This window comes from Onychomys torridus, chromosome 21 (assembly GCF_903995425.1).
Source record: "Onychomys torridus chromosome 21, mOncTor1.1, whole genome shotgun sequence".
NCBI lineage: Eukaryota > Metazoa > Chordata > Mammalia > Rodentia > Cricetidae > Onychomys > Onychomys torridus.
This window is the reverse complement of record NC_050463.1, coordinates 25,187,190-25,212,478: the sequence shown is the minus strand read 5'-3', so window position 1 is coordinate 25,212,478 and position 25,289 is coordinate 25,187,190. Positions and strand designations below refer to the sequence as shown.

At 43.1% G+C, this 25,289-nt stretch overlaps 3 protein-coding genes across 8 annotated transcripts in view; 1 reads left to right on the top strand and 2 right to left on the bottom strand.

The window, feature by feature from the left end:
- The window catches only part of Heatr5b (HEAT repeat containing 5B), a 79,107-nt gene extending 77,693 nt beyond the window's left edge, over window positions 1-1,414 (bottom strand). The window contains exons 1-2 of one of the 2 annotated variants that reach the window (XM_036170644.1): window positions 1,305-1,414; window positions 207-354 (exon numbers count right to left, since the gene is read on the bottom strand). In XM_036170644.1, the coding sequence (XP_036026537.1) occupies window positions 207-332 (126 nt within the window). In that variant the 5' untranslated portion in view covers window positions 333-354; window positions 1,305-1,414. Of the gene's footprint in view, window positions 1-206; window positions 355-1,143; window positions 1,275-1,304 lie in introns of those variants that run through there. The other variant, XM_036170643.1, reaches the window with a different exon arrangement.
- A 174-nt stretch (window positions 1,415-1,588) lies between these two features.
- On the top strand, window positions 1,589-18,141 carry Gpatch11 (G-patch domain containing 11). 5 transcript variants are annotated; one of them, XM_036170943.1, is made up of 12 exons: window positions 1,589-1,749; window positions 1,948-2,117; window positions 2,730-2,851; window positions 3,900-3,974; window positions 4,580-4,806; window positions 5,875-5,916; window positions 6,859-6,979; window positions 7,096-7,186; window positions 8,561-8,671; window positions 10,880-10,961; window positions 12,588-12,678; window positions 13,463-13,957. In XM_036170943.1, exons 4-11 carry the CDS (start codon window positions 3,913-3,915, stop codon window positions 12,641-12,643), a joined length of 792 nt encoding a protein of 263 aa, XP_036026836.1. In that variant the 5' UTR covers window positions 1,589-1,749; window positions 1,948-2,117; window positions 2,730-2,851; window positions 3,900-3,912; the 3' UTR covers window positions 12,644-12,678; window positions 13,463-13,957. The 5 variants fall into 5 exon arrangements, with proteins under 5 accessions (XP_036026836.1, XP_036026837.1, XP_036026835.1 ...); XM_036170944.1 differs by having other exon boundaries at window positions 1,948-2,121; XM_036170942.1 differs by lacking the exons at window positions 1,948-2,117; window positions 13,463-13,957 and adding an exon at window positions 17,900-18,141.
- Window positions 18,142-19,097: 956 nt separating this feature from the next.
- Window positions 19,098-25,289, bottom strand: part of Eif2ak2 (eukaryotic translation initiation factor 2 alpha kinase 2) — a 29,016-nt gene continuing 22,824 nt past the window's right edge. Inside the window, exons 12-14 of the mRNA XM_036170876.1 lie at window positions 20,625-20,726; window positions 19,431-19,487; window positions 19,098-19,354 (exon numbers count right to left, since the gene is read on the bottom strand). Coding sequence (XP_036026769.1) covers window positions 19,232-19,354; window positions 19,431-19,487; window positions 20,625-20,726 — 282 coding nt within the window. The 3' untranslated portion in view covers window positions 19,098-19,231. The remainder of the gene's footprint in view (window positions 19,355-19,430; window positions 19,488-20,624; window positions 20,727-25,289) is intronic.

The following is a 25,289-nucleotide window of genomic DNA, read 5'->3' as shown; positions in this document are numbered from 1 at the left end:
CACCAGCCAGAGAGTCATCTTTTTCTCCCGGTCACACTGACATATGAAGCATGCAACAAGCGGAATTTAGACAGGGTTTGGGGTTTGTTGCTGACTAAGAGAAAGATAAACTAGAAATTCCTGAGGTGAATGACTCGTAACATTTTCAAAACACAATGTTTTATATTTTCTTTATATTAATCTCATGGGGGGGAGGCAATACCTACCTTGTTGGCAGCGACTAGGACTTTATCAAGAAATCGTAACCATTCAAAGATAAACACTGGTCTCTTTGCTTCAGTGATTTGAGCCAATGCCTCTTCATTTAGCAATAAGCTGTGAGCTAACTCCATTATTGAAGTTCTTAATTCACACCTTAAATAAAAAGAGTCGTTAAAAAATACATGTGAGGAATTTTTATTTCTGTGTAGGACTGTTTTACCTACATGAATGTGTGTGCACCCACAGAAATCAATCAGAACAGGGTGTTAGACACCCCGGAACTAGAGTTACAGATGGTTATAGTCTCCATGTGGGCGCTGGAAACCAAACCGCAGTCCTTTTCAAAAGCAACAAGAGTTCTTAACCACTGAGCCATCTCTCCAGCCCCAACAAGTAAGGATTTTTTAATACTAAATCTCCAGTTTCATAAATGCAACCACTAAGATAGAGAAAAAAAAAAGTATGGTTTCACTTCTCATTACTTCTCATTTGTTCAATATAAGGTCTTTCACACACAACCTGAGAGAACCAATTCTGAGAAGTCAACGACAGAAACGAAATTAAACTGGCGACAAGAACGGAGTACAAGGAAAATGTAAATGCTGCAAAAAAGGCATTATTCCCGGGAATTCCTTCTACCCCCGAAGCACCAAGCTCATGCATCACAAGCCTTCTCCGTGCCCTGCTGAGTGTACATGCACCATTCCGGGTCCCCGGCGACCAAGGCTTCCCACAGGCTTCCGACAGGCGGGGGGCGGGCCCAGAAAGGGACCCGCAGCAGGAGCGCCCGGGACAAGCCCTCGGCCCAGGGATACAGCCGGGCAGAACCCCGAGTGCACGGGGTAGGGGTGCACCCCGCTGCTCCCCGGACCGCGGCAGCTTGGGGCCCGGGAGAAAACGCGAGACGGGGGTCGCGGGGCCGTGCCAGGAGGTCAGCCTCACGTCGCAGGGGGTCCTCGAGCTGTCAACCCCACTTGGCTGAGGCTCCCTGGCCTCAAACCTCCCATTCCTTCCTCGGCCCTCTGAGAAAACGTCCCGGGGCTCCGGCATGGCGGTGCGCGTCCGCCTGCATGCTTGGACAACAGCGCGCGGGACCGCCTCACCTTCCCAGTCCGGCCGGGGCCGATCAGCTGAGAGCCCCGCAGGCAGAAGCCACTGCGGAGGGACCCGGATGCCCCGCCTCCCCGCAACTCCCGCCCCCGCAGGAAGCCGAGGGGCGGGAGGCGCGCGTGCGCAGAACGCTGGTCACGCACACACGCGCGCGCGCGCCTCACGCTCCCGTAAAACCCCGCCCACCCGAGTTTCCCAGCGAATCGGCGGTCAGAACCCGAGCCGGCTGGAGATAGGCGGGTCCTTCGCACGGGGAGGAGGGAGGGGGCGGGGACGGCGCATGCGCGGCGCGCGCTCGGCGGAGCTGGGTCCTCCCGGCGGGTAAAGCTGCGCTTAAATTTAGGGTCTGCGGACGCCCAAGAAGAACGAATGCCTGAGGTCGGTCGGTGCTAGTTGGCTGTGACTGCCCATCGCAACTTCAGCAGCGCCCCCGCATCCGTGAGTGGTCGTTTTTGAGGGGTCGCTGCAGGCGGGAGGGAAGGGCCCGCGATGCTCGAGGCACCTGTAAGGAAGGAGGTGGCCCATCTCTGTATTCTACAGTAGCGCCTGCTTCAAACTCGCTGTGCTCTTTGCCCAGTAAGGAATAAGCCTGCACCGATCATCTTCCTGTTGAGAAAATGGTCACCCTTTATCTAGGTACTTGGAGAGCTGCGCATCATTCTTGCCCGGGTTCTTTCTCACACGCCACCTCCAACGACGTATGATCACTTCGCTGCTGTGACTCCTAAGGGATGGTCTGAGCCCACCAGCATCTTTACCCGAGTTATCTATCGCCTTGTGGAGTTTATGCTTATGTTTTGGAGAGAGTGGGTAATGCTAGTGTGCATTTTCCTCATGGCAAAGGAGCTTTTACACTGGAGGACCTAATTCCTTATTCCACTCCGTTAACAATAATTTAACTTCCTCACCAATAGTAATCAGTTTCCTCAGAGTTTGTCCGTTAGTGACATAGCAATACCTGGTGTACATAAGTGTGATGAGATATGAAAATTGTGACTATAGGATGTAATTACTAAAAGGGAGAAATAACCTGTCATCTCACTGTGCAGATCACGCTGCCCTCAAACTCCTGAGTGTTGAGATGACACCAGTGAGCCACCATGTCTGACTTTGGAAATGTTTCCCTTGAAAATTATTCAGAGAAGGGCGGCGGTGGCGAGCGCCTTTAATCCCAGCACTCGGGAGGCAGAGTCAGGCGGATCTCTGTGAGTTCAAGGCCAGCCTGGTCTACAGAGCGAGATCCAAGACAGGCACCAAAACTACACAGAGAAACCCTGTCTCCAAAAATTAAAACAAAACAAAAAATTCAGTTTGGGCTCAACATTTAGCTCAATGGTAGAATGCTTTTCTTGCATGTGTAAGGCCCCAGGTTTGAGACCCAGCTCATCAATGATAATTATAACCTCATTCTGCTTCAGGAGCAAGATCACCGAGACCTGTATTCTGTGTAGTTGGGAAAAAATCATTTACCGGATCAATCCTTCATCTTTCCATCTGGAAAGTAGAACTGTTTGTATCTATTGAGCTGTTCATGAACTAGGTGAGTACTAGCTATTTTATGTAAGAATATTGATGTTCAGTCTGATTCACCTCGGGCTTGACTATTTCCCAAGTGGCTCACTGATTTGGTTCATACGTTTGTGCCTCAGATCCTTCTGTGTGGACATCCTCATAGAGCTTGAGTGCTCTCGTGCGTGACCACAGACTTCATTCAATTACTCCATACTACCGTCTGTACGGAGTGAAATGTTCAGTGTGACCCAAAAGTCACTCTATTATACAAAACCGTGTTGGTTACATGAACTGCTCAGTGTGGAGATTACACAGAGTTATCAAAAAGCCAAGAGGCAAGATTTAACTAGGAGCAGACCTTTTTGAAGAATACCACATCAGGGCTGGAGAGATGGCTCAGAGGTTAAGAGCACTGGCTGTTCTTCCAGAGGTCCTGAGTTCAATTCCCAGCACCCACATGGTGGCTCACAACCATCTGTAATGAGATCTGGTGCCCTCTTCTGGCCTGCAGGAATACATGCAGATATTGCACTATATATATATAAAATCTTTAAAAAAAAAAAAAACAAAAACAAAATCACTATATGAGTGTTTGTCTCATAACTGGAGAATCACAAGTTCCAAGGCCAGCTTGGACTATATAGTGAGTTCCAGGCCAGCCTGAGATACAGGACACAGGCCCATCCAATCTTACGAAAGAAACAAACAAACAAAAAAAACCAAGAAGGTTTACTTCTGTTGTGTTTTGAATTGGTATGGTACCAATAGGCTCATATTTTTGAATATTTAGTCCCCAATTGGAGGACCTGTTTGGGAAGGATCAGAAGGTGTGGCCTTGTTGGAGGAGGTGAGTCACAACAGGGTCTTTGAGGTTGCAAACGTTCCCACCATTCCCAGGTATCCTCTCTTGGGTTGGCTGCTCCTCTGTTGCTAGAACATAGGATGCTGAAATTCCCTATCTTTGTGCACAAGGGAGCATCTTGTAGCATTGCCACCCACCATGGTTGATTTCCATTTTGGTAAGCTAATGATAACGGTAATAATAATACTATTACCTTGTCCTGTCTGATTTGTAGGCAGTATTGTCATATGACGTTGAACATGGCAGAAGAAGAAGAGGATTACATGTCAGATGCCTTCATTAATGTTCAGTAAGTAAATGTGCACACCTAATATGATGATATGAAAAAGACGTATATAGACTATAAAGTGAGGACATTGGTTGGGTGGTGGTGGTAGTCATGTGTGTTGCCTTGTTCTGAGACAGGGTCTGTCTCATGTAGCTCAGGCTGCTCTCTAACTCACTCACTGTGTAGCTGATTCCCCTGCCTCTGTTTCCTAAGAGCTGAGATTCCAGGTGTGTGCAAAAGCCGTGACTAGTTGTTACAGTGTTGGGTTTCATGCACACTAACTAGGTAAGCACTCTGACACTACATGAGCTACCCCCCTCAACCCAGGACGTTTTGTAATATGTATTTCCATTTTTAAAGAAGAGGCAGGCAGATTGCTGAGTCTGAGGCCAGCCTGGTCTACAGAGAGTTCCAGGATGGCCAGGATTACACAGAGAAACCCTGCTTTGAACCATCTCCCCACCCCCCAAAAAATCCGTCTTAACTGTTCTACAAATAGCATCCTGTGTGTCCTTACAAAGATGAGAGGCGCTAACCATTTTATTCTCTTAACACTCTTTGGGTGCCCTCTTCTGTCCCCTGTCAGTGTCGAGGGAGTGCCTGGCAAACGGGCCTTTATTTTTCAGAGAGGACGTCAGACCAGGCGTGCCAATGCTGAGGCAGACCCGCGAGGCCCGCCGGAAAGAGGAGAAGCAGCAGGAAGCCAATCTGAAAAACAGACAGAAGAGTGTGAAAGAGGAAGAACGGGAAAGACGGGACACCGCGTTGAAGAATGCGCTGGGCTCTGAAAACAAAGGGTTTGCTTTGCTCCAGAAGATGGGGTACAAGAGTGGGCAGGCCCTGGGCAGGAGTGGTGAGTCATGTGCGCAACGGGTTCGGGGGTTCTTTTGCAATTTGTTTGTTTTTTCGAGACAGGGTTTCTCTGTGTAGCTGTGGTGCCTGTCCTGGATCTCGTTCTCTAGACCAGGCTGGCCTCGAACTCAGAGATCCACCTGGCTCTGCCTCCCGAGTGCTGGGATTAAAGGCGTGCGCCACCACCGCCCGGCCTGGCTCTGTGTTCTTTACCACTCAATTGCAATGTGCTGATGGAGACCTAAGTTGACAGTGCTTCTTATCTACCAAAAAGTAAAGCAACTTAAGTTTTTTAGTGGCTTTGGGGCGACCAGTCCTTCCAGAGTCATCTTCTCACATCCATTTTAAATGCCACACATGCTGACATGGGCCACTTAACATCCCACCGCCGCCTTGAAGGCACTGGCAAGTGGCCGACAATGGAAGCAGTGGAGAATGGTGGCGGGTGATGGGCACAGAAGCACAGTGCCCAGATAGCAATGAGGCAACTTGGGGGACCATGGCAGGGCTCCTCCCGGCTTGCTCTGTGCTTACGGCAGCCGTCCGACTAACCTTGTGCTTGGAGAAGCTGTGTTCCCCTTTAGGAAGTGAAACTGCTTATTAAGAGGTAGTGGCTGTAAATGGTGGCTTCGGATTTCATTGTTTCTACTTTAATCATGTTTTCTCTTGAGATTTCTGCCCACAAAGACTGTTGTGTCCATAATGTCGCTTCCTAAAATGACATAAGTGCAGTGGGGAGGCAGAGGCAAGTGGATCTCTGTGAGTTCAGGGCCAGCCTGGGCTACATAATAAATTCCAGGGCAGCTAGAGCTACATAGTGATACCTGGTCTCACAGATAGATGATAGATAGATAGATAGATAGATAGATAGGTGATAAATAAAGTTAGGAGAGGTAATAGCTGAAGAAGAGAGTAAGGAGAGTATTAGTTTCCAGAATTTAATTTGGAATGTCGTTGAACCTGGGAAGGGATATACAGAGACATTGTAATGCTACATACTGTGCTAACTGACCTGAACTTTGTGGTAAATGAAATATTTCTAATTTATGTTTCTTTTTTCTGTTTTTAGGAGATGGTATTGTTGAACCAATTCCTCTCAATATCAAAACAGGTATATAATAATTTTTAACTGTATTAAGTAACAGTAACTTAGATTGGCTTGCTTAATATGTTTTGGGATGGTGACCTTATACTTGACTATCATAGGAAGCCTATGAAATAGCAAAATGTTAAACTTCTAAACCTTTTTAAAGTTGTTTTTGTAAGAACAAATTTTTTAAAGTAAGTTTTGGTGAAATAGAAGTAATGGAATATAAAATTTAAATCATAAAAATTATGGGGAGCCAGGAGTAGTCATTTGTAATTATACACCCGTAATCTCAGGATGTAGGAGGATAGAAATGTGGAGGTTAGCCTGAGCTACATAGTGAGGCCCTGCCAAAGAGTTAAGGATGAAGCCCATTGGTAGAGTGCCTGCCTATCCAGTACAGGACCCTGCCTCTGATCCCAGCACTGCAAAAACTGGGGAGAAATTTTGATAACTATGAAAGCACAGTGCCTTTCTTGTCTTTTTAAATGTATTTCCTTGGTTTAACTGAAGTGAAAAAGGTATATATGTATGGAAATGTGATAGTTGATAGTATTTTCCTAATTTTTTTTTTTTTTATTATTTACTTATTTATTTTTGGTTTTTGAGGACAGGGTTTTTCTGTATAACAGTCCTGGCTGTCCTAGAACTCACTCTGTAGACTAGGCTGGACTCGAACTCAGAGATCCATCTGCCTCAGCCTCCCAAGTGCTGTGATTAAAGGCGTGCGCCACAGCCGCCCTAATTTGTAAAAATGAGTGCAGCATTACTGTGTTGGATGAGACTCTGTGATCTTTGTCAAAATCATCCTAGTGTTTTCTGCTGCTATTTTAATGACATACATTTGGATAATTATGTTCAAATGAAACTGCATTTAATTTCTTAGGTATTTAAATTGTCGGGTTTTGAAGTTTAAAAACTGAGTAAGTTCTCAAATTCCTCATCAGAAGTTTTGTCTGTGACCAGGAAAAAGTGGCTTAGGTCACGAGACATTACTGAAACGGAAAGCCGAGGAGAGGCTGGAAAACTACAGGAGAAAAGTTCACATGATAAGCCAAAATGAAAAAACGGCCGCCGAGCAGTTCCGGTAAGGCATCTGTTGCCTTTGCCCTGGTTTCGCTTCAGATCCCTTATGATAGTGTGTTCCCAGATGGTACATAAGTAGTTAAGAGAATAGAGACATACAACTCTTCCTTCACTTAGGATGCGAATGAAGAGTAAGCAAGAAGAGATGAGGCTCGAAGGAGACCTGCGAAGAAGCCAGCGAGCTTGCCAGCAGCTGGATACCCAGAAGGTCGGTGGGCATCTTCTTCCACTTTCCTAGTGCTTTAGTACCTGTGTGTATATGTATACTTGCTTTAGAGCCTGTCCTGGATCTCACTTTGTAGACCAGGATGGACTCAAACTCACAAAGATTCTCCTGGCTCTGCCTCCCAAGTGCTGGGTTTAAGGACGTGCGCTACCACCACCCAGCTTTTTTTTGTTTGTTTTTTGAGACAGGGTTTCTCTCTAGCTTTGGAGCCTGTCCTGGACTAGCTCTGTAGACCAGGCTGGCCTCGAACTCAAAGAGATCCACCTGCCTCTGCCTCCCCAGTGCTGGGATTACAGGTGTGTGCCACCACCGCCTGGCTATTTTTTTTTTTTTTTTAAGATTTATTTATTTATTATGTATACAGAAGAGGGCGCCAGATCTCATTACAGATGGTTGTGAGCCACCATGTGGGTGCTGGGAATTGAACTCAGGACCTCTGGAAGAACAGTCAGTGCTCTTAACCTCTGAGCCATCTCTCCAGCCCATGGTTTATATTCTTATTGAGGGAAAACAAAAACAAAAACTCCACCCCTTGCTTATAAAACCTTTCCCTTAAAGATCTACCATGCAGTGGTGGTGCATACCTTTAAACCCAGAGCCAGGCAGATCTCTGTGAGTTCGAGGCCAGCCTGGGCTACAGAGTGGGATCCAGGACAGGCACCAAAACTACACAGAGAAATTCTGTCTCGAAAAACAAACAAAAAACTTTGTTTGATGTGCACTACCTACTGTGGTGACTGACTCACTAATGGCTGACTTACTCCAGGGACTGGTTTCCTGAGTTGTCTGCTAAGGGCTAAATAGCTTTGGTTGTATTCAAATTGTCATTTCTCAGGACTGGAATGTATAGAAATGCTGTTCCCCTTAATGTTTGATTAACAGAATAACCTAATTTTAGTTTACACGTCTCACTTTGTGTGTCTGTTGGGAAATTAAGGTGGAATGCTTTCATTTCAAATAGGAATCTTTTAAAATCATTTTAAAAGAAATCTTTGCCTTTTACAAAACACAGTGAGTGGTGTCAAGATAAAAATAACGTCACTTAAAGTCTCAAATATTGGTATAATGTTTGTCATAGATAAGTAGCTGGGGGGTATTATCTTGCATGTACTTGCTGATACTTTGTGACTTCCTAGCTTATATGTACAATTTTACACCTATCTCTCTTCCCTGCTTGACTGACAAAATTCTAATTGCCCTTTCAGTCAGTCTTCACTGGTCGTGGTCCAATGCTTTACTGAGAAATTTCACTCAGTAAATATTAATTGGAAGAAGAAATTCATATTAACACAAACATACTTATGACACCAGAAGTGTACTTAGCTGTGTTTTATAAAAATCATTCTGCATTTTCAGAACATACAGGTTCCCAGGGAGGCATGGTACTGGATAAGACCTGAAGAGGAGACTGAAGAAGAGGAAGAGGAAGAACAGGATGAAGATGAATACACCAGTGAAGATTTGAGTGTACGTCTGGGCACCATATACTTCCTCAGAGCAGGAGTCTTGGCCTTGGCACTGTTGACCACCTGAAGCTGGGTAACTCTGCTGTGGGCAGCATGATCGGATGTGAAGCAGTACCACATGCCACTTGGCTTGGGTTCTGCCACCTGACAAGGAGCGGGGAGGGAGAAAGGACAGACACATAGACACACAGGAGCACTAGGATCGGATCACATCACGGGGAGGGGCTAGCTAGTCTGGATGGGAAGTCTCTCTAGGCAAGCAGCCTCAGGCTGTGATATCCAGAGGAGGAAGCTACAGTTGAAGCTGGCGTCTGGAGGGTGGAGACCAGGCACACTGCTATGTAGGCAATAGAGAAAGCCTTGGGTGAACGAAGTCCTGAGTGGTTGTGTATTGCTGACATTGGCATGCCATGTTGAGAGCTCCAGTGCCTCAGCCCCACAGGAGTGGCAAGGAGGAACAGCTAAGCTTTCCTCGGGGGTCTGAGAATGAGTGCAGGTAAATGATTGATCAGGGCGTACGAACACTGGCATCTGCAGTGTGACAACCAGAAAGTGTCTCCAAGCACTGCCAAATAGCCCCTGGGGAGGAAAATCACCCGAATTGAGAGCTGCTGATTTCCAGGATTGCTTTACTAACCCAAAAGTAAAAATTCCATATAAGTTTTCCATTTAGTTTTAGTTTACTAAAAAGGACAGATTAGCTACAAATGTAAATGATTGCACTTGGTTTTGTTTCCTGTTTAATTTCTAAAAGGGATCCCAATGTGTACCTCATTCATTCACAAAACAAAACACACAGAAAATAAAGTCAGAAGGAGGCCCAGGGTAGATGGAGATAGCTAGTGAGTGAAGGCACCCGCTGCATGTGGTGGGTATTGTGTTCCCTGAAATATTGTGTGTTCCCCAAAATAAACATATCTGGGGTCAGAGAACAGACAGCCACTAGAACAGAGCCAGAAATGGTGGCTAGAAAATGGGAAAAGTAAGCCATAACAGAAGTTGGGCGGTGGTGGTACACACCTTTAATCCCAGCACTTGGGAGGCAGAGCTAGCCAGATCTCTGAGTTCAAGGCCACTTTAGAAACAGCTAAGCATGGTAACCCACCCCTTTAATCCCAGGGAGTGGGGGCAGAAAGAAAAAGGTATATAAGGCGTGAAGACCAGAAACTAAAGAGAAAAAAGCATGTAGTTAGTTTTAAGCTTTGGTGCAACACAGTTCAGCTGAGATTCATGTGGAGGAGGACTCAGAAGCTTCCAGCCTGAGGAAACAGGATCACCTGAGGAACTAGCAAGGTGAGATAGCTGTGGCTTGTTCTGCTTCTCTGATCTTCCAGCAATCACCCCAATAACTGGCCTCGGGTTTATTCTTATTAATAAGAACGCTTTAAGATTCATGTTACAGCTGCAGAGCCTGAGTCCAATCCCTGCGACTCACACAGTGGAAGGAGAAGACTGACTCTCCCAGCTTCCCTCTGGCAAGCACATGAGACACAAACACACACACACACACACACACACACACACACACAAACACATATGCACAATTAATTTCTAAAATGTAATTATTCAAGAAAGGGTGGTAATACCCCCATAGTTACTTGCATATGGAATTTTCCTAGGCAACATTCACAACTTTAAGCACATACATACGGCTTAACTGAGATCTCTGATGAGTGTGGCTGAAGGAGGCGGGCCTCCCTCCCCTCACCTGAGGAACAGAGTCCTTTGAGAGTCTTTTGAGTCTTTAGGAATCCTAATTATCGCTGGGCACAATGGCTATGTCAGTGTCCCATGACCTGCCATGCAAAATAGATGTTCCTGCTGGACAGGATGGTGCATACCCTTAATGCCAGCACTTGGGAGGCAGGGGCAGGCAGATCTCTGTGAGTTCAAGGCCAGGCTGATCTACATAGCAAGTTCCAGGCTAATAATACATAATGAGACCCTGTCTTCACAAAACAAAACAATGAAACCTCATGACAGAGCCAGCCATAAGATGATTGTCTTTATGCTCACCAGTTGTCTCTTGTGGACAAATGGTTAGTCAACTGAGACATGCCCAAATGTATCACCTCTGCTCTGACTCCTTGAGTAACTGTTGGCGAGTGCACCAGAAGAGTTCAAGCCTGGCCCTTAGTAACGAAACTGAGATCCAGGAACCAAGGTTCTGGTTGATGTGAGCCACTGATGCACCCGGGTCCTCATCCAGGTGCTGGAGAAGCTGCAGATACTCACCGGCTACTTACGAGAAGAACATCTATATTGCATTTGGTGTGGGACAGCCTACGAAGGTGAGAAGATGATTTATGTTTAAAAACTGCTGCCCGTGAATACTTATTTTTAATAACGCTCGCATGTCTTTTCCCATTCACATGGCAATGTGGGACTGGTGTCTAAAGGAATGGTGACTACGGAAATAATTGAGTTTTACTAGAGCTTAACATTTAATTTTTCAGTCACTGAATGTGCAAAAGGGAATTTTCACCCTTTTATTACTCAAGAAAGAATTTCCACTCTAAAGAATAACTTTAAAAGGTTTAGGATGGGGTTGGGGATTTAGCTCAGTGGTAGGGCACTTGCCTAGCAAGCGCAAGGCCCTGGGTTTGATCCTCAGCTCAAAGGAAAAAAAAAAGGCTTAGGCATGGTGACACACACCATTAATCCCAGCCCTCAAGAGGCAGAGGCAGTGGATCTCTGAGTTCGAGGCCATCCTGGTCTTCAGAGTGAGTCTCAGGATGGCCAGGGCTACACAGAGAAACCTTGTCTTGAAAAAAGGAAGGAAGGAAAGAAAGGAAGGGTTTTTTGTTGCTGTTGTTGTTGTTATTGTTTTTGTTTTTCGAGACAGGGTTTCAGTGTAGTTTTGTCCTGAAACTCACTCTGTAGACCAGGCTGGCCTCTAATTCACAGAGATCCTCCTGGCTCTGCCTCCGAGTGCTGGGATTAAAGGCGCATGCGCCGACACCACCACCCAGCTGAAAGGTTTATTTGTGTTTGTGTGTTCAAACTTTGTATGTGAGCACTGCGACTGCAGTTCTCGGGTCTACATAGCAAGTTCCAGCCCATATAGGGCTGCATGATGAGACCTTGTCTCAACCACCTACCCCCAGCCAAAAAAGAAGAAGAACCAAAAACCTTGCAGATAATGATTTCTTTCATGCTTTATTTTTGAAGATTCATTCTTTGATAGATACTTGCATTAATTGTCCTGACTCGTAAAAATCAAGTCTATTGAAATCCATTCTTTTTTTTCATCGTGAAGAAAAAATTAGTTTAACCCTTTCCAAATATCTCTTTTCTTTTTATGTATTTTTCTCTCATATCTTACATCCTGACCTCAGTTTCCCCTCGTTCCTCTCTCCTCCCAGTCCCTCCCACCACCTCACCTTTTCCCCAGATCCACCCCTCCTCCGGTTCCCTTCAGAAAAGACTTGCCAGATAGCTCAACTGAACCAGTTGTCTCATATGTTCGTCCATTTCACCTTGATTCTCTTATAATTAAGGAATTTGTAATTTGAGAATGGGGATTTTTTTTTTTTTGTTATTACTTTAATCTCTTAAATTTGTATATTAGGTGTATGGGTGCTATGCCCATGTGTATATCTGTGCACCACATACATTCAGTGTTCCTGGAGGCCAGAAGAAGGCATCAGATCCCCTGGTCCTGGAGTTAGACAGCTGTTAGCCACATGTGGGTGCTGAAAAGGGAATCCAGTTTCTCTGGAAGAGCAGCCAGTGCTCTTAACCATTGAGCCGTATCCCAGCCCCCAGCCCCTTATTTTTTATTATTGTTTTAATCTTTTTCCTCATTTACTTTGTAGAATAAAAAACATGACTGGTCAAAAATACTGCATACAATTTTCTACAAGTTTACTCTAAACGTATTTACTTATCTTTTATTTCTCTCACATAAATTACAGATAAAGAAGACCTATCCTCAAATTGCCCAGGACCAACCTCTGCAGATCATGACTGAGCTTATTCCCAATAAAGTAAAAACAGTTTCTGCAGGTGAGGAAGGAAGGCCTTTATGTACTGCTTTATTCTTTTAGACGTATGTTCTACTTTGGATGAAATTGCTCACTGACTTGGGGACACGCTACTGTTTCTTTAAAATACAAGTACCATAGACATGGACAGTTATGGTTATGCTGGTATTGTGGTGCTCCTGGAGGCGTACCAGCAGGTCACACACACACTAGTCCCCTCTTTACTCGGGAAACATTGAGAAATGAGGCTTTATGGGAATCAGGGAATCAGTTGTCTGCTTCCGGGCTTGAGACATACATACCTTAATAGTAGAATGCCTGCCAAGCCCGTGCAAGGCCCCAGTTCAGTCACAGCACCACAGATTAAGCTTATCAGCCTGAAGCTGAAATACAGGACCAGGCCCCTTTCTTGAATCAGACTTCCTTCATAGTTCTTATTTGGAGAAAACCACGTGCCTGTCCTCTGCCTGTAGAGCAAGGGCCTACCTTGTGTTCTAGGACCAATGTCTTGAAGAAATAGTTTTATCCTGGTGTGTTAGCTCTCCAGGGTAGGGAGCACACCACAGGCTGAGCCACACATGCTCAGTTCTTTACCACAGTAGCCCCTGTCAGATAAAACACTGCTCTTTGGAAAGGAGGGAACTGAGGGGTCAGAGGATTCCATACTCCCGGACCATGTCTAAGGTGAGACATCAAAGTCATGGGCCTTTTTTCGAAGTTTATGTGCTCAGGGCTCTCCTCTAGTGGGCTTATTTCAACTGATCTAGGGCAGTTCCTGAATATCCACTTTTCTTTTTAATTCCAAGAGTATGCAGCAGCCTGCCCTTGCTTTCCAAAGGAAACCATTACAGAGGAGTGACCGAGTGGACCCAAACGGGCCAGCACAGTGCAACACTGAACCATGGGAGAGCTAGGGGAGACCACGGGACACGACAGTAACACTAAATTTGGGTTCTGAACGATGGACACAACTTGGCCTGCACAAAGCTGTGAGGAGGCAGCTGCTCTAGAACCCAGCAGTTCTAAGCATAGAAAATTCTAACCACACAAATCTAGTTATCTGCCTTGGGTGATCTTATTTATAAGAGTGAACAATCCAGATGTCTATTGAACAAGTACATAAAATATTATATATTCATACAACATGACCCTATTTGGCAGCAAAAAGGAATGTGTTACTGAGACATGCTACAGTGTGGATGAAACTTAGAGACAATACTATATGAAAAATACCCACTGTATGGTCTATTTATTTATATGCATAGAATAGGCAGATCTATAGACAAGAAAAGAAGCAGATTGGTGGTTTTCTTTTTTTCTTTCCTTTTTTTGTTTTTTTTTTTTGTTTGTTTGTTTTTCTGAGACAGGCTTTCTCTGTGTAGCTTTGGAGCCTGTCCTAGCACCCACTCTATAGACCAGGCTGGCCTCGAACTCACAGAGATCCGCCTGCCTCTGCCTCCCAACAAGTGCTGGGATTGAAGGTGTGCATCACCACCGCCCAGCAGATTGGTGGTTTTCTGGAGTTGGGAGAAGACAATGAATCTGTTAATGGATGTGGGTTCCCTTTGAGGTGACAAAAAATATTTTAAAATTGAATGTAGTCTTGATGCAATTCTGAATAAACACTGTTAAATTGTAGGTATTGGATAAATGAATTGTATACTATGTGAATTGTAATGCATAACATTTTTACTACATTTAGTTGATGAGGTGATGGGAATGTGGGTATGGGCATAGGCATGTACCAGAGGACATGTGTGGAGGTCAAAGGATTACTTGTGTAAGTCATGTCTTTCCTGCTGTACAGGTGCCGGGGATTGAACTCAGATCATCGGGCTTGGTGGCAGGTGCATTTACCTGCCAAGTCATCTCACTGTCCCTAAAACTTGCTGTTTGATTAAGTTGAGGGGAATTTCAGGTACAAACAGTTGGAAAGACTGTGAGTGTCAGAGCATGTTGTGAGCCGGTCTGTGTAGCTGAGCCTTAATCTGGAAATACCACGCACAGGATTCATGATGGCAGCCTCTGGGGAGTGTAGCTACTGAATCTCATTTTAAGTTTCTGGTCTCAAAAACTGTCATAAGTGTATATACTGTAAGTGACTGGCTCTGTGATAAAATATTGCAATTATAGGAAATTAAAATATACCACAACTAAGTTAACATCAGTGGGGCTCTACATATTCTAGAAGCATTTTTTGTCTCCCAGTACTATTACGGTTTTCATTAGAATTGAAGCCAATACTAGTGTAACTACATCCATCTAGCCATGGGGATGCCATGAGCCACTTTCAGAGCAGAGGACGTGCTACAGACACACAGCTAGTTCCTCCAGCCAACATTGAGAGAAAAGAAAGCACAGGAAATATGCTATACAGGAAAAGGACGTGTCAACCAAATGTAACCTTGGACCCTCCCAATTTGAAACTACCTATACAAAAGACAGTTTGGGGATTGTAAAAGTGATCCAGACTAATTATGTGATAATTACATTTCTTAGTTTACCTGATATGTGGTTTTGTTAACATTACAAGGAACTGTTACAAGTCAACTTTTAAATATTCACAACTGAAACACTACAATGCCTGAGATGCACTTTAAAATTTCCTGCCAAAAAAAAAACACAAAATGAAGGGATAGGTCTAACAGCAAAGGTAAAATATTATTTGTTAGAACCATATAATGTCACTTACAGTCTCATCACTCTCGTCTATATTGAAGTTAAAAAATTATGAGAATTAATATTGAATGAAAATATTTTCTTTTATATTAAAAGGTTAAGGTGCCAAAGAGCCTCACATTATAGTGAATGTTCAGGTAGGGACTGGATGTTGTGAGTCTGCAGATGGTGACTTGGGAAAGCCGACATTCAGGTTTCTCATGTCGCGTGTAGATATGTACACAGTGTGCACTTAATGGGCATGCAGCCTGTACGGTTGCACTAGACCATTCTCAGAAGTGTCCCACACTTAGCCACTTAAAAAGCACCTTATATTTCATTTCAACCTAGGTCCCACAAATCATACAACCAGCCATACACATATGTCTGTATGTATGTAAATATTATGAGTACATTTGATATAAATTTATGTTAAGTCTACATGTCTCTATGTATGTGTGCATTTGTTGTGTATGTATATTTAATAGAAATGATATTTCGTCTAAGGTAAGATTTCCTAGGTCTGTTTCTCAAAACTGTACCTGGAATCAGCAAGTGAGTCCTACTTTGCTCCACTGTTGCTATGATTAAGAAGATACTTTTATTTCCTGGTTTTGGGAGACTGAGACAATATATCCTCAGAAGTAAATAAAAGATGCTTGGGGCTAGAGAGATGGCTCAGAGGTTAAGAGCACTGCCTGCTCTGCCAGAGGTCCTGAGTTCAATTCCCAACAACCACAAGCTGGCTCACAACCATCTGTGATGAGATCTGGTGCCCTCTTCTGGCCTGCAGGGACACATGCAGGCAGAACACTGTATACATAATAAATAAATAAACCCTTTTTTTTTAAAAAAAAAAAAAAGATACTAAGAGATAATATACTTATTCCATAGTGTAAAAATATCAGTAAGGCAAGGGCAAAATGCTTCAATCTCACTGGCCACATTATTTGGTATTGCTCTTAAATATAGCTTCATTCATTAAAACCAGGTAATAGTAGTTTGTTTTTAAAGAGATTTCATTCCACCTAGAAAGAAATTGAAAAATGTAAATAATATGCCAAACCCCTATCTGTCTTCACCTATATTTGCCAGTGGTTAACATCACAGGTACTGTCTTTTTCTTCTTTCTCTGTAACTCCAGTTCCAGGGACCCGATACCCTCTTTCGGCCTCTGCTGTCACTGTACTCACACACAAAGACATGGACACACAAATAAAAATAAACATTCCTTAAAAAGACTAGTTCTTCCAATTGTGTGTGTGTGTGTGTGTGTGCGCACATATGTTAAATTGCTTTCTTAAAACAAAGTAGCCCGGTGGTGGTGGTGGTGGTGGCACATGCCTTTAATCCCAGCACTCAGGAGGCAGAGGCGGGCGGATCTCTGTGAGTTCAAGGCCAGCCTGGGCTACAAAGTGAGATTCAGGAAAGGCAAAGTTACATAGAGGAACCCTATCTCGGGGAAAAAAAAAAAAAAACAAAGAAAAAAGAAAACAAATTATCTAATCGAGTAACCACATTCGAGATTTGCCTAATAATTTCCTCATGATTCTACTTCAGTTATAAATTTGGGACAAAACTAATCCTTACACAACATTGGGAGCCATGCGTCATTAGGTTCTTCCACTTTGGGTGATGTTAGACTGAATCGCGTCGCTATTGTGGTGACACGTATCTTTTCGTTGTAGAGGTACATGGTCACCTTTTGAACTCTTGGATATTCTCTTCCTAGCATTTTTTCACTCCATAGTTTTAGCATCCAGTGATGAACCTTGCCTTACCGCACTCGGAGTCGGCAAACATACCAAATGCTTTTTATGAATACGTCAAAAAGCTACATGCCCTTATAAAAGTACTTCTACTGCTTCTCAGCCCCTGGGAAGCCTACATGTGGCTCACTTTAAAAACTGTAAAGTGACGTGACAGTTTTGTAATGGTGATTCATTGCTCGAAAGTTTCGGTCAAGATTTCCAAGGATGCGCCATTTCCTACTGCAGGTTGGGGCTGAAGTCTGCTGTACCTGGTGTTCCCTGTGTGCATTCTTTCCAGAGTTTGTACTCTGGCCCCTGCTCACCTTGCCCAGCTGTCCTCTCTACGCTTCCACATCTTTCACGTTCCTGGACGTCTCTTAAATGGCATTTCCAAGCCCTCTGGTCTATAGGAAGTGATCTTGCCTTGTCTAGATGGACAGTCTCCTGTTCCTAGCTACAGCCAACAGCACGGCCCTTTCTTCTAGGCTTTGTTATAATAGACAATGTACTTAAGCTAAAAAGACCGAGAATCTTCCTTCTCAGCCACATAATCCCCTCCCCTCCTCTCAGCCAACCACTTGTTAATTTAGTATATTGCCCCCTCCTTTAGCTACCTTCTCCATCTCACCGTATTTATTGAGCATCCTAAAAAAATGTTTTTAATGATTTTGTCCATATGTTGTGGAATGTTATGCTTCCACACGGCCTGGTCATCTTCAACATCCCCCGCTCTCCATTAAAATGTGGGTTTCACCTTCATAGCTTCACACAACAAACAGCCTCTCAGCTTTTCTTCAAGGAATCTGACCACCTGATTCCATATTGTCCTCACAGGCTTGTGCTGGAACCATGGGACAAGCATCTCTGACTCTATGGCCCTTCATTCTGCTTTCCTGCAAAAGCAGCGTCATATGGATGGTGCCAAGCCCTGCCGCCATCTTGAAATGTAAACGAGCCCCTTGGGATATGGCTATGGAATTCCCTGAGCTCATGTACAAAGACAGACAGAAAGACTGCTCCTCTGGGTATTCCTGCTGGAACTTTTTTTTCTTTTTCAAGACAGGGTTTCTCTGTGTAGCTTTGCCCCTTTCCTGGAACTCACTCTGTAGTCCAGCCTGGCCTCAAACACACAGAGATCCGCCTGCCTCTGCCTCCCGAGTGCTGGGATTAAAGGTGTGTGCCACCACCACCTGGCATGGAACTTTTGAATGAAAGGCCTTCAGGGGGTTTTTCATTTTCACACTCTGTAGCCTTCCATGAGTGCAGTCATGTTCCTGTAATACCAACAGTGTAAAGTACATGGTTCCTCTTTAACAATTGTTGCCACTTTGCACCCACCTTGTCTGTTGCCACTTTGCACCCACCTTGTCTTTGAAGGCACTCGTTTTCCAAATCTCCATGGTGTTTCACATCTATTACTCTGCTTTCTTTCCTCTTTCACCCTATAGCCCTGGCTACAAGCAGGAAACAGCCATCATGCCCCAGCCTGAATGGCTTGACATTTCCTCCACCAAACAAATGATTACTTTTGAATTTTACACAAATTTCCTATATGTAGTCTAATTTCCCAATGGGTTCTTTTTCTCTGGAACCTGGAGCTCCTACATATAAGTTTCACTTACAACATTCTAGGACTTCTTTAGCCTGCAGCTCCAAACTCTTCCACATACCTCCCACAAAGCAGTTCTGAAAGCCTGAGAACCACATGGCAGGTATATTGCAGCAAAACCCTATTTCTGGTACCTACTGTTCCCATCACAGTGACTAACTACCTGAGAGAAGCAACTTAAGGACAAAGAGATTTATTTGGATTCCCATATTCAGAGTCTACAGTTCATTTGGTTCACATATACAGTAGCATACATGTTGTTGGCAGAAGTGCTTGGGAAAGGGCGGGTATGTGATGAGAATGCAATGCAATACGTTTATGGAATTGTCAAAGAATTTTTTAAAAATGTTTTTGAAGTAACAACAAAAATGAAAGGAAAAGAGAAAGGAAGGAACGAAGGGAGAGAAAGAAAGAAAACCTATGTGCAAAAAATCTTTCTTTAAGTTTCCTCAAAACTTAAGGAAAGAAAAGTACAACATCCACAATACTCCATCTCAGATATTAGGTAGCTAAAGGAAAACCACATATCAGAAGTGCAGCACTTTTTCAGGAAGGTCCTAATATGTGTGTCTTTTCTTTTTCTCCAAGATGTTCTTCCATTCAGCCAAGGTCATCAGAATTTCAGATGCATTAGGTCGTTCCCTGGGTTCCTTCGAGAGTAATTTCCTTAGAAGACTCTTCTGCAATTACAGTTAAGAGTCAGTACTAAGAAAGAAAACAGTGGAAAATGAAAACGGATGACTTTCAGATACTTACCTCTTTGTTGTCAAATATATCATCAGGGAAGATGCCATCTCTTAGGTTTTGGAAAAACTGAAATAAAACAAATGGATGTATATACTAGGAAGCCATTTACATGGGAAGAAAAACTAAATACACTGATGACTGGGGATACACTAAATCTAGAATATTCCTTAAATTTAGGACTCTTTAGTCAAAAAGCAAGCAGAACTCCCCTCCCTAAACCTACCCCCATCTTCTAACCATCCTTAAGAGTCAATGCTTTGAAGTGTTAAGTGCATGAGATCCACCATTTCCCTTCTGTTTTGGAATGCTAGGCAATACATCTTTTCAGCATCCCTATTTTAGGGAAGATAAGGAAGGTCGTTGACTCTAGGCAAGACCCTTTCCTGAGCTTCCAACTAGGATATCCAGTTGCCTGCTGTCTCCAGTGGTTCCCCATCATCTACCCACCTATATAACAAAGCCCAAACTCTTTCCTCAGTGAAGCCTCAACCTTTCTTTCCAGCCCCACCAATCATCGGCTTCGGATAAAACCACACTGCCTGCTATTCCCAACACACACTTCACATTCGTATCTCTATGCTGGGGTTACATGCTTTCTATTTCAGACTATTAGAATGAACTATCCCAGGTTAATTGTCTTCTGAGCTCCGTAAGCATGCAATAGCGTGTGTGTGTGTGTGTGTGTGTGTGTGTGTGTGTGTGTGTGTGTGTGTGTCTGCACACACACCCTTAAATAAACAATCTGAAAAACACCTGACCCTTCAGTACCCAACTTACATGTTTCCATGAGACCCAAATCCAAACTTCTATAGAAATCTCTTAGCTGCTTCCACAGAGTTTCTGACTTCTAAAACGCTTAGTCATTCTTAGTTCCTATCCTCCTTCTTAGAAAATGATTCCCTTGCGAAACTGGCATATTTTTATATCAACGTAGCACTTAGAGCAGAAACTGCCCTCTAATCGGTGAAACGTTGTTGGCATCCTCAAGTAGAAATCTTATGGGATATATACATATTCTATAGAAAGCCAAAGTTTTTCATCTATAGCAAAATGGTTGTCAAGACTTGAAAGAGAATATATATGTTTCACTTACAACCCGAAGTGATGTGGTCCAACACACCCTCCCCAGATGGCAATCCTAGAAGAGCTTGAAGGATAATAACCAGTGCTTTGGTTTGCTTACTTCTTTCTTGGGATATTTACCTTTGATTTCTCAAAAAAAGTGTTGCATGTGTGAAGAAGTTCAGCTAGAATAAGTCCTAATGCAAAGATGTCCACTTCTTTTCCATATTCCGATAAATACATCTGGAAGCCAAAATACATTTGTGTTTATTGCTCACCTAATATAAATCTCTATGCCTTTTGAGGAAAAAAATAGCTATAAACTATAGGTTACATTATATTGTCTGTTAATCCTGTAGCTCATGAAGTTGACCACCGAGATTAGCCATCACATAGAAATAGAAGGTTTCGTATAATATTACAGGACCAGCCTTAACATGACACTTCCCAGGGGCCCAGAAGAGACATTACTAGCAGCTCGGGAATGAATCTAGATACACGGAGCTCGTTCATCCAGCTTGTATTCATCTACCACCATCATTCTGCCATCATAATTCCTCTCCGGACTGGTCTTTACCTTTCCCCAAGACAGCAACACCTTCACGTTTACAGTACAACATAGGAATTGCAAGGTCCTCACCCGAAGCTTCCTGGCAACATCATTTGCAACCCAAAAAGGGGAAGAGAATACAGGTGGAGTTAAATAGGAGCTGGACTAAATCAGAGAAGGAATTTATGTGCTAGAAATATATTCTTACTGTGGTTAGGTGAAGGCATTATGAGCCTACCAGTTTTCTGATGGGGCGGGGGAGGAGTACTGGTAACTAGTCAACCTGCATCACAGCTTGAAGCACCTGGTGAGAGGAAACCCTTTTGCTGTGGGGCAGTGAACTTGATTTGCACAATAAACAAAGCTATGCATCTAGTAGCCTGTTTATCTCGGAGTGGTGGCATGGTGGTGGTGGGGGGGGGGGATGGCAGCAGTTAGTTACCTAGAGGTTCAGCTTCTGGGAAGCTTAACAGTTTGCCAAATGGTCCATAGTATTTAGGCACACAAGAATTTCATAGCAGAAGACAGCTGAAATATTAAAAGCTGGATAACACCAAATATCTCATAATAAATGGCTTGCCTTTTGACAGACCCTTGTCTAGTCAAAGTATAGCTTTAATGCACCGCTGAATCTCTGTAATATATTCTTGCGGCACGCAAGAAGAAGGAACAGAATAAAGGTTAGATAAATCTACAGCCATTTTTTTTTTTTTTTTACTAAATGGTAAAACTGAAAGCATTCCCATCAAAATTAATAGTAAGGGTAATGGAATGTACTTTCTCCACCCATATTCAATATAGTTCTTGAATTCTTAGCTAGACAAGAGAAAGATATAAAAGAATTCAAATAAGAAAAGAAGCCAAGCTCTGATACTGGGGTTTTGTCATGGCTCCTGCCTCATGACCTTTCCACACGGTAACCTGTGCTGCTTATCATTTTTAAAACACAACAGGGGTGGCACAGAAGAAGAATGTGGACTAATGGAGTAGAATAAAAGACCCCAAATTAACCCCACGTAGCCACCTGATTTTGACACAGATGTCAAAAGCATACATTGTAGAAAAGACAGCATCTTCAACAAGTGGTTCTGGAAAACTGGAGACCCATTCTCATTCTGCCCCACCCCTCTCCTCTCTCTCTGTCTCTTCCCCTCCGTGTGTGTGTGTGTGTGTGTGTGTGTGTGTGTGTGTGTGTGTGTGTGTGTGTACTCATGTGACCATGCACCTTTCTGTCTACGTACACAAAAATCAGTTGAGACTGAATTAAAGACCTAAAACTGTGAAAGTGTTAGAGGAAATATGAGAAAACATTAAAAGATACAGGCATAGGTAAGGACTTTTTGGAAAGGGGCTTTAACAGCCCAGGAAAAAATGTCAAGATTTCACTAACAGAATTGCATAAAATTAAAAGGCTCTGCACAGCACAAGAAACAATCACCAGAGAAAAGAAACCACCTAAGGCATAACAAAATCTTGGCTAGCTAAGTGTCCAGTAAATTTCTAATATCCAGAATATATGAAGAGTCCCAAAAACCAAATACAGAAAGAACTCGACATCCCAGTCAATAAATGGAGCTAATAAAAAATACCAGATTTTCTCAAAAGCTAAGAAACGAAGGGCCAAGAAACATATGGAAATATTCAAGATCCTCATCAGCATTTGTTGCTGTTTTCTTTATAATATTCATTCTGATTGGGGTGAGATGAAATCTTATTCAGATGTAACTCTCCTGGGTAATTACCCTAAAGTTTTGGAGTCAGCACACCATAGAGAAACTTGCTCATCCATGTGTACCACAGCTCTATTCACAATAGTCCAGTTATGGAATCAGCCCAAGTGGCCATCAGAAGATGAATAGATACAGGAAATGTAAGATAGACTGTATATATATAAATGGAGTTTTATTCGGATGTAAAAAATAAAACTTATCTAAAGTTTAAGAAAATAGATGCATGCTGTGGGATGTCTTCCTGTAGGCTGTGAATGTGTGTTGCTGTGATTGGTTGATAAATAAAGGTGCACTGGCCTATGGCAGGGCAGGATAGGGTTAGGTGGTACATTCGAACTGAGGATAAGACAAAGAAGGATGGAGTCGTAGGAGATGCCAGCCTGCCACCCAGGGAGCAACAAAGATACCAGCAGACCGATAATGCCACAGCCACATGGCAACATATAGAGCAGAAATGGGTTGAGTTAAGTTATAAGCGCTAGCTAACAAGAAGCCTGACCCATAGGCCATACAGTTTGTAAATAATATAAGCTTCTGTGTGTTTACTTGGGACCAAGTGGCTGCAGGACGTGGGTGGTAGAGATTCGTCCCCGTGGGCCAGGCAGGACCTCTCCAGCTACAGATGCAGCTGGATACAATCATATTAAAAGGAAGAGCCCCTGCTCAGAAAGAAAAATACCACATTTTCTCTCATTTATGGATCATAAATCGATGTAATATAAGTACACTAATACACACTAATACACAAGCCAACACCACACACACACACACACACACACACACACACACACGCACACACACGGTAGAAAGGCAACCAAGGGAGAACAGAGAATGGCAGAGGTGGAGGGAACAGAAAGGGAGAGAGATGGGGAGGGATATGGTAAAAGTATGTGATGTACTTCAAGATTTTCTTTATGAAATTCAGCACTAAGTACAGTGAATATATACCAACAAAATACATTTAAATTGTTAAGATTGTAAATTTACTACATTAATCATTTTATGTGAACAATTCCACGGCCAAAAGCACTTTCACCGTGTTTTGTAAATCAACACCACCACCTATTTCTAGGATTTTTTTCTTCAAGCCAAACGAAAATTCTATGTATTATACAACTAATTCCCTGCTTCGCCCAGCTCTCTCGCAATCTCTTTTTCATTTTCTGTCTCCATAAATTTTACGTAAAATGGCATTTTTTCAATATTTATTATATGGTAATGAAGTAGTTATATATTATAAATTAAGAAATCAGGTGACAGCCCTTCCACATACATATATAAAAATTAATTCAAAGTAGGTCAATGTATTAGGAAAAAAATTATCGTCTTCTGGTATGAAATGTCTCCCAAGTAAAAATGAGAGGACTGGGAACCACCAAGAAACTACAGATAAACACAACAAAACTTTCTAATCCACAAATAGTGTCCTAAGCAAAGAATTAACAGGGAGGAAAAAAATGCAGTACAGAATCACACACAGAACTATCACCCAAAACGTGGAAAGATTCCTTGCAAACATATAGCAAAAGACAGACTATTTATGAAAAATAGGGAAATACACGATTGGAGAATTTATAGGAAAAAAATAAGTAAATATATGAGAAGAATGAATATCTCTAAACAAATCTAGAAAGTACAAAGGAAAACAAACCATTCCGCACGTGTCCAAGCTGAGGACTTCTCACGCCCTGGCTTGTGACTGTGAGAAAGCAACATTCTTGTACACTTTAACATGAGATTATTAGTCATAAGTTTTTAATGACCATTTGGAAGCATTTCCTGCATTTGAAAAGCAACTGTGTGTCAGTTCATTCGCTTCACATGCAGGAGTCTACCAGAGCGTACCAAAGAAGTGCGCTCAGCTCTCTGTATCTACAGTGCATGCACCAAGTCAACCAAGCGCAGATCCATTGTGCAAATGAAACTGCATCCATATGGACTATATAGATTCTTTTCCCTCTGTAGTCATTACCCACTAAACAACATATTATACAACTATGTGTAACCTATTTTAATTGCCTTAGGAATTACATGCAACACAGATGGTTCATTGGTCAGCTACCCTCACCAAATTGACGAGTTCCAGGTTCAGTGGGAATACATCATATTCAGTTTCAAACTATAACGTAGTGGGCCCATGAGATGGTTCAGCAGGTAACGGTTTATGCCTCCAAGTCTGGGGACCTGAGTTCCAATCCCTGGAACTTCCTCATGAACAGCAACTGCCCGTTTCCCTCTCTCACAATACGCAAAATAAATAACTATTAATTTAAATTTTTGTATGAGGGGCTGGAGAGATGGCTCAGCTGTTAAGAGTATTGGCTGCTCTTCCAAAGGACCTGGGTTTAATTCACTCACAATCATCTCTAATTCCAGTCCTAGAGGATCCAACACCACTTCTATTCTTCGTGGGTACTGTATGCATATGACACACAGACATACAGGCAGGCAAAACACTCATACATACAATATATGTACATGGTATATATGGTATATCTATGGTATATACATGGTAGACATACATGG